The sequence below is a fragment of the Carassius carassius genome, chromosome 1 (genome assembly GCF_963082965.1).
Source record: "Carassius carassius chromosome 1, fCarCar2.1, whole genome shotgun sequence".
NCBI lineage: Eukaryota > Metazoa > Chordata > Actinopteri > Cypriniformes > Cyprinidae > Carassius > Carassius carassius.
In genome coordinates, this window is record NC_081755.1 from 1,736,180 (window position 1) to 1,744,472 (window position 8,293).

The following is an 8,293-nucleotide window of genomic DNA, read 5'->3' on the forward strand; positions in this document are numbered from 1 at the left end:
TGCATCCTCCATCAGGTTAAGTCATATTCATAAAAAAAGTTTTCAATGCCCTATGAGCAATGTTGTGGTAATATCCTAATATTTTTTCAATTTTAAAGGTAGAGTACTCCGCCATGACTTGTGTCAGCACTGGTCAATGCATTAATTTCTATAAAGTAAAGCATCAGCTTCAGTTTTCCCCCAACATTTAGCCGTCACTGACCAGAAGAGACGATGAGTCATTTTGAGGGGGAGGGGAGGTTAATGTTTTGATTATAGATTACCAGGGCACATGAATTAAAAAAATAATAATGAAATATTCCATTAAAAAATAAGGATTTAAAATGTTGATTTCATGGTGACTTTAAATCGTCGTTTATGAAACTGCTTTAGTCCCAATTGGTTTCTTAAGTTATTTCAAGTAAGGTTTTGGATTTTAATCCAAGCGTCTTTTATGCAACAGCCCCCAGGTGTACTTGAGATTTTATGTTGGTGATTTAACTTTAGGACTCAATGAGTGTGTGTGTGTGTGTGTGTGTGTGTGAGTGAACTCTATAATCTGACTTGTCTTGATAGATGTTCTGTTCATGTTTTTTTGAGCTTCAAAGGTCTTTGTTCATGTCACATGATTAACTTGTATTTCACTTCTCTAGTAGAAACCAGTATCAGCTAAACCCAGTCTGGTTATAGATTGTAGCTGTAGTATGTGTCTTACTCAGCCTGTTTGTGTAGTTTGCTGTGAAAGTGTGTTGTTAAAGCAGTATTTTACACAAAGTATCTCAAACAGAAAGAGGAAATGCTCATGTGGGGAGTTACTGTACTGTGTAATGCAGGATTATTGGAGTATTTTTCAATGCAGTTGATTAAAGGAAGTGAAGTGTGTTTGGGTGTCCAGGGGCCATGGACAAACCAGTGTGCTTGATTGACACGGCGTCCGATGGGAAGCTGTGTGTCCAGCGCTCAGCGTTGCAGGTTCTGGAGCAGATCCAGCAGCCCGTGGTGGTGGTGGCCGTGGTGGGTCTCTACCGAACTGGGAAGTCCTACCTGATGAATCGACTGGCAGGGAAGCAAACAGGTCAGCAGCACTGATGTCATCCAAACGCTCGTGTCCTTCACATGAGTGCATGCAAGTCATTGTGGGGTTTCTGGTGTGTGGTTATCAGGGTTTGCACTGGGCAGCACAATCGAGTCCAAGACGAAGGGCATCTGGATGTGGTGCGTGCCTCACCCCAATAAAGCAGGAACCACTCTGGTGCTGCTGGACACCGAGGGACTCGGAGACGTAGACAAGGTGACAAACTAAAGTACTTCTGTCATATATATAATCTATACGTCTGTCTGTCTGATGGCTGGTCAGTTGTCCAGGCCTAGTTGCCTGTTTGAATGGACAATGTTCTGTATGCTTGTTTACTTGTTGTAGTGACAGACCCAACCCAAACAAATATCACACAACTGCAGATGATTCAATATCAGGAACTGTGTGTCTGTTATGGGCTGTGGTCTCACGTCTTCATCTCTGGTCTGTCTCAGGGTGACTCCGTGCATGACACCAGGATCTTCTCTTTGGCTGTCCTTCTGAGCAGCACTCTAGTCCTGAACAGCCGAGGAACTATTGACAACAGGGCTATAGAGGAACTGCAGTATCCTTCTGATCAGAATTGATATTTCAGTTTCAGTTTGAAGTTTGTTTGATATGAGAGCCTGCAAAGTATTTAGGTAAATAGGTTAGTAATGTGTATATTAGAAAAACTCCATGTAAAGCAACCTCCAAATTATAGTTGTCTTTTGTCCATTTTGTAAATTGGCCATTAGCTGGGATTGCTCTGGTACAGCTCTCCGTGGTTTACATTACTGCAGTTAATGTTCAACAATCCTTTGACTCACACTGAACAGATACGTCACTGAGCTAACTGAGTACATCAAGATCAAGTCACCTGATGAAGTTGTAGATGACGGAGAGTTTGTCAAGTTCTTCCCTAGCTTCATCTGGGCTGTGAGGGACTTCACTCTGCAGCTAAACATCGATGGGAAAGACGCAACAGAGGATGAATACCTAGAGTTTGCTCTGAAGCTAAAACTAGGTAATATTTATTAATATTAATTAATTTATTTTAACAAAACATTTCTAGCCACTTCCAGTCAATTATTTCAGCTTTCTGTGTTATCTTCAATGACACCCGAGATCATACATGTATATCATTAACAAGCTAGCACTTTCTTTGATGGTAAAGTTTTCATTATGTGCCCTTACCAAAAAGTGAAGTATACTTCAAATTTATGTTATTAAATATATTTAAGTAAAGTTCAAATATATATTAAGTATACTTTATGGAGTAAGTATACAAATATCAGTGTAGTAATAGTATACTTGTGAGTATACTATTTTAATACTCTTTGGGACTAAATAGGCCCATTTTCTAGTATACAAAAGTATAGTTTTAAGTATAATTTAAGTACAACAGTTGTAAACTTTGAGTACACAACTAGTTTACCTCTATGTTTTAAGTTTGTACTGCAACTATACTAAAATATACTAATAGTTTACTAAATACTTGCATTTTTACTACATACTTTAGTACAAGTATAGTCTCAGTAAACTACTAGTTTAGTAGTTTTATACTGCAAGCATACTTGTAAGTTTTCCTTAATTGAACTTTACATCATACTTTAAGTATACTACTATATCCTTATTCATTAATATGTATATATTTTGTTATGGTTATCTGAACATACAAAACATCAAAAGAAAGAACAGGGTATCTGCTTGTAAACAAAAACATTTTATTCTAACTTCATGCATTTTTTTCTATAAACACTGGAATGTGGGTAAGTTTCATAATAAATAAATAAACAACATAAAGCTGAAAAAGACTGTTTTGGGAATTCTGTACAGAAGATTTTTAATAGCGCCCCCTTCTGTATAACAATAAAAACATTTTCACAAGTATAGCTCAAATAAATCTAGACTTTTTATAAGGATAAAAGTATACTTAAATGTCATTAAATGTCAAAGTAAATAAAAAGTAGACAAAGTATACTTTCTTATTTTTAGTTTAAAAGAGCTATACTTATAATACACTTGAATAAACTTCAAACTGTGTATTTAGACTGAAGGCTGTCCTTTTTTTTACTTTTTTTTTTGAAGGTAACTCAATTCAAGTGAACAATTACAACCTTCCAAGAGAGTGCATTCGCAAATACTTCCCATCTCGGAAATGTTTCACCTTCCCATTCCCAACCAATCCAGACAATGTCTCTTATCTGGAGACACTAGACCCAGCTGAGATTTCAAAACGATTCTTGGAGGTCACGAATCGTTTCTGCCAGTTTATCTTTGACCAGAGCCAAGTGAAAAATCTGAAAGATGGACACACGGTCACCGGCAGAGGTAAAGCATTGGTTCATTTAGACAGTGGCTAATCCAAGAGATCAAATTTATTTCTATAGCCCTTCTCATACTACACATACTGAAGTTGTTTCAAAGCAGCTAATACTGGTATGTCTGCAATGCCTTAATGTTTTAACTTTGAGCAGTTTTAGAGCTGGAAGATATGATTTATGTTGAGATTTGGCCATACTGTATTTATTATTTTGTCTAGCATATAAATCAGTGCCAGGGCTAAATGAAAGTGCTGACATCAGAGAAAAATTAAATTTAAATTTAATTTTATGGCATTAAAATGCAGTGTTGTGTTGTGTTGAGAGATATTAATACAAGAAGCTGTGTGAGTTATATATGGCTTTAAGTAATGTCTTGATATAAAAAGTAAACAAATTTCAGCCATTACTGTGATGGGAAGTTACCGTATTTTTCGGACTATAAGTCGCACCTGAGTATAAGTTGCATCATTCCAAAAATATGTCATGACGAGGAAAAAAACATATATATGTGTCACTGGACTATAAGTCCCATTTATTTAGAACCAAGAGAAAACATAACCGTCTCCAGCCGCGAGAGGGCGCTCTATGTTTTTAGTGTTAGACTACAGGAGAACTGAGCAGCATAGAGCGCCCCCTCGCGGCTGTAGACGGTAATGTTTTCACTTGGTTCATTTCTCTCAGTTCATGTCAAATTAATTTTGATAAATAAGTCGCACCTGACTATAAGTCGCAGGACCAGCCAAACTATGAAAAAAAAGTGCGACTTATAGTCCGGAAAATACGGTACTCATGTCATAGTGTAAGATTTTGGTCATATCGCCCAACTCTAAATGGTTGAATCGGGGAGATGCTAGAAATTAGTTTCAAAAGATGTGTTGGTGGTTAAACATACCGCATGGCTGGCTAATACATTCAATATTTATAGCAACCACAGTTCAGGTTCCACAAGCTTTTCAACAAATGCTATATTGGTCACCATTCAATTTTAGTCGTTGCTGTAGCCACAACACTAGCAAGACAGTCTCTTAAATTTCCCCCAATAATTACAGTTTTGATATCATTTACACAACCTCATTTCATTCAGTCATTCTTTAATGGAACATAGACTTTACTCTGAGAACTGTCTGTAGTTTTTTGGACATACAAATTGAAGTCAATAGAACCCAAATGGTTTAACCTAAAATAGTCATCAAATATTTGTTTTGCGAGTGAATTATGCTTTTACTGTTTTGGACTCTTAATTCTTTTTTGTCTTTGCATTTTTATTCATCGACGACTTAATGACATAAAGCTTCTGTTAAAAAATAAAAATCACTGTTCCAAAACTAAAGCTGATAGGACTGACTGTCACACCATCCATTTATTTGTTACCTTACTAGTGTTTGACACCTCTGCTTTCCTACAGTTCTGGGTCATCTTGTAAAAACATACGTAGAAACCATCGCCAGTGGAGCTGTGCCATGTCTGGAGAATGCTGTGATCGCAATGGCACTGATTGAGAATGAGGCTGCTTTTCAGGAGGGCCTTGAGGTGTACCAGAGTGGAATGGAGAAGCTGAAGAAGTCCTTCCCTCTGGAACTGAATGAAATCAACTCGGAACACCAATGCTTCAGTCTCATGGCAACACAGACCTTCATGAAACGCTCCTTCAGGGACAGTGATGGGAAGTTCTTGACATCTTTAGAGGTAGGTGGGAGTGGACATGCCACATTACAACAATAGATGGTTTCAAGTCACTATGAAAAACAACATGAAACTCACAGCCAGGACTCCAATAACAACATGGGTGACAAATGTTAATTCAGAAGCAGATTATTTAATAACAATCGAATTAACTTTAATTTACAAATGCACACAATGGTTTTAAATGTCATGTAGGAAGTTAAAGCATGTGTAACAATGAGAGCTGCCCGATAAAGTTTCAATTCATGTCAAAGCAAATTCATCAGGGAACACGGTGGCTCAGAAACACTTGAGCAAGAAAAATGACTTGCATCTTTCAGAAAACAAGACATACTGTATCTTAAGTCATATCGTAATAACTGTTTGTTTTAGCTTAAAACAAGATAAAATATCTGCCAGTGGGGTAAAAAAAAAGGACTGTTACATAAAACAAGTTTGCCAAACAAGCCAGGCTTATTTCAGTTAGTCTGACTCATTGTCACTTGATTTGGCTTCATAAATCAAAATGACTATAGCTCAAGCTCAGTGAGTGTGGTATATTATTCTGGGAAACTAACCTGGTCAGGAGCAGATTAGCTATCAGGTTAAGATGAGCTCCTCTAATACTGAGCAACAGGAACACATCCATATTACCACTGACTCTCTCACATAATATTATAGTCATGTGGCCTTTCTCTCTGGTTTCATGATAGCTGTACCTTCTATAGTTAACAGAACATTATTCTGTCTGAATGGAAAGTGACCTTGAGCAAGATACCAAATCCCTTGTTCCTAATGGTTGGGATTGGATACAAAGAATTGTATTGTTTTGTAGGTTGCTTTGAAAAAAGCATCTGGTAAAAAACTAGATCGGTCAAAATTAAGTGTACAGAAAACTCGAATAATGAGCATAAAGAATCCTTCCTGTGGTGTTGTGCTGTTTTAGGAAGCCATCAATCAACAGTTTGACAGGTATCTCCAGGACAATGAGAAGGCCTCCGAGGCTAAATGTGAAAGTCTTCTATCAGTTCTCTCTGAAGCAATGACAGAGAAGATCAATCAAGGGTTTTATGCCACAGCTGGTGGGTACAATCTCTTCTGTCAGGACCTGGAGGACATTGTGAATCAGTACAATACACTGGCCCGTCAAGAAGTCAAGGTGATAAGTGTTACATTATTAACATAGAGCAATGCTGTTGTTATTACCATAGTGTTGATGACATACAGGTAGAGATGAGCAATATCACACTCGTAGCCATTAGATATGGCTGTGTATATCCTGTATATATATTAAAGCAATAACACTAAGCGTCTTCAGATACTAATATTTTTTGCCATCAAGTTTACTCTTTCTGTGTTTCTTCATAGATTGCTGAAGTGTTGGAGAAATTTCTACAGCAAAAGGTTGCAGTCACCACAGCCATTCTGCAGGCTGATGATAAACTAACCGAAAACGAACGAAGGATTTACGGTAAGAGCTTGGTGTTTTCAACAAAGTAGACACAGTAAGCCCTGCACATGAGAATATGAATAGAATCAACCCAGTGGCACAGTTAAATGAAAGGGTGGTGGAAGGGATTGTAGAGTAAGGGGATGGATGCAATCTCATTCCACATCTACAACCGTTTTGAACACTTATCTTTTCAGTGTGTCAAACAAGAGGAATGATGTTGTTAGATTTGTCTCCTTCGCTGAACTTACAGCATGTCTGTTTCTTGAACCACTTGTGTTTTGGCTGACCAGAGGAGAGAGAGCGGGCAGTCCTTCTGGAACAGGAGATCAAGACCCAGGAAGAGAGGCAGCGTCAGCTGGAGGAGAAGATGGTGACTGAAGAACAGAATAATGAGGAGAGGGTGAGACAGGTCATACAGAAGATGGAAGAGGAGATGTCCTCCCAACAGCAGGAGACGCAGCGCGCCATGGACAGTAAGCTGAGGGAACAGGCTGCCCTGATGGAGAAGGGCTTTCAAGAGAAAGCCGACAAAATGGCCAGCGAGATCGAGCAGTTGAGGAGGAATAATAAAGAGGTAGAGGACAGGAAGTCCAGAGAGTTCGCACAGATGATAGCGGATCAGGAGCGAAGAAACGCACAGAACTTGGAAGTGATGAGGCAACAGCACAGACAGCAGATGCAAGCGATCAACAGCAGACCGAGACCTTCATCTTCAGGCTGTTCTATACAGTGAAATCTGCTTATACACTATTCTGAATTCATTATTACTGTAATCTCACTGAAAACAATTTCATTGTGTTTTTACAGACAACACTCACATGTAACCCCCTTCGCAATCATTTTCATAACTGACTTATAACACTTTTTTTTTTCTAAGTTACTGTAACTGATTACAGTTACATTTATTTTGTAACTAGTTACTCCCAAACACTGGCAATGTCTACATGATTACATTAACTTAATGTTTAGCGTTGATAGTTTTTTTTTTTTTTTTTTAATAAAAAATGTTCATGGGCTGAATGTTTCATTTATGAATGCTCACGGCAAAGGTCATATGAACCATTGTTGGTTGCAGCCAACGTGTTCCCCAAGTCAGCCAATGACAGCAGGTGTTTGTGTAGATCTGTAAACATGGGATTTGACAGGTTTGACCACTGGTGTTATTGTGAATGTGGCAGATCCTTGTTAAGGTGGGAAAGGTGGGAATTAACTTCAAATGAAAAGGTAATAAACTTTCAATTCATACTGTATAGGATCAGGCACTTTATAACAATATTCAAATGATTTTAACATGTTATAATGAATGCTTACATTCATGTAATGTAAACTTGTTGCTTCAACTGATTAAAATAAATTCTATATCTTCTAATGCACTTTTTACATTTGCAATTATTGTATAAATGTCAGTAAATTTGAGCTCTTTTAGACACTACTCCTGTTGACATGATTAATTAACTCATAACCACAGTCTGTAAAGTTGACACATTTGCCATTTTTGTGGTGTGCATGCACACTTCTACTACTTAAACATATTTGTAAATAGTTTATTAATTCTTTGTCTTTTTGCTGTGCCACGTTGAAACTGTTCATCATTTGTAAATGTTGATGAACATTTACTATTAATCATTTAGTATCAAGTATTTTTTATAGTGCTAAATTTTTATGCTTTTTAGCTCTACTCTTTTTTTATTAATGTAAAGTAACTTCAAACATTACATAATTTTGATAAATTAACAAATATTATCGTTCTCTCCTGGAATTTGTTCATGTTGATTAATTATGAAAGGAATAACCTCTGTTTAAGGATTTTGTCTCCTA

The 8,293-nt window shown here is 37.3% G+C and overlaps 1 protein-coding gene across 1 annotated transcript; it reads left to right on the top strand.

Moving 5' to 3' along the window:
* The first annotated feature begins 863 nt into the window (after positions 1-863).
* On the top strand, positions 864-7,826 carry LOC132136962 (guanylate-binding protein 4-like). Its single transcript, XM_059547440.1, has 9 exons — positions 864-1,054; positions 1,143-1,270; positions 1,510-1,619; positions 1,873-2,060; positions 3,125-3,367; positions 4,766-5,046; positions 5,969-6,181; positions 6,391-6,493; positions 6,766-7,826. Exons 1-9 carry the CDS (start codon positions 880-882, stop codon positions 7,206-7,208), a joined length of 1,884 nt encoding a protein of 627 aa, XP_059403423.1. The 5' UTR covers positions 864-879; the 3' UTR covers positions 7,209-7,826.
* The last annotated feature ends 467 nt before the right edge of the window (positions 7,827-8,293 follow it).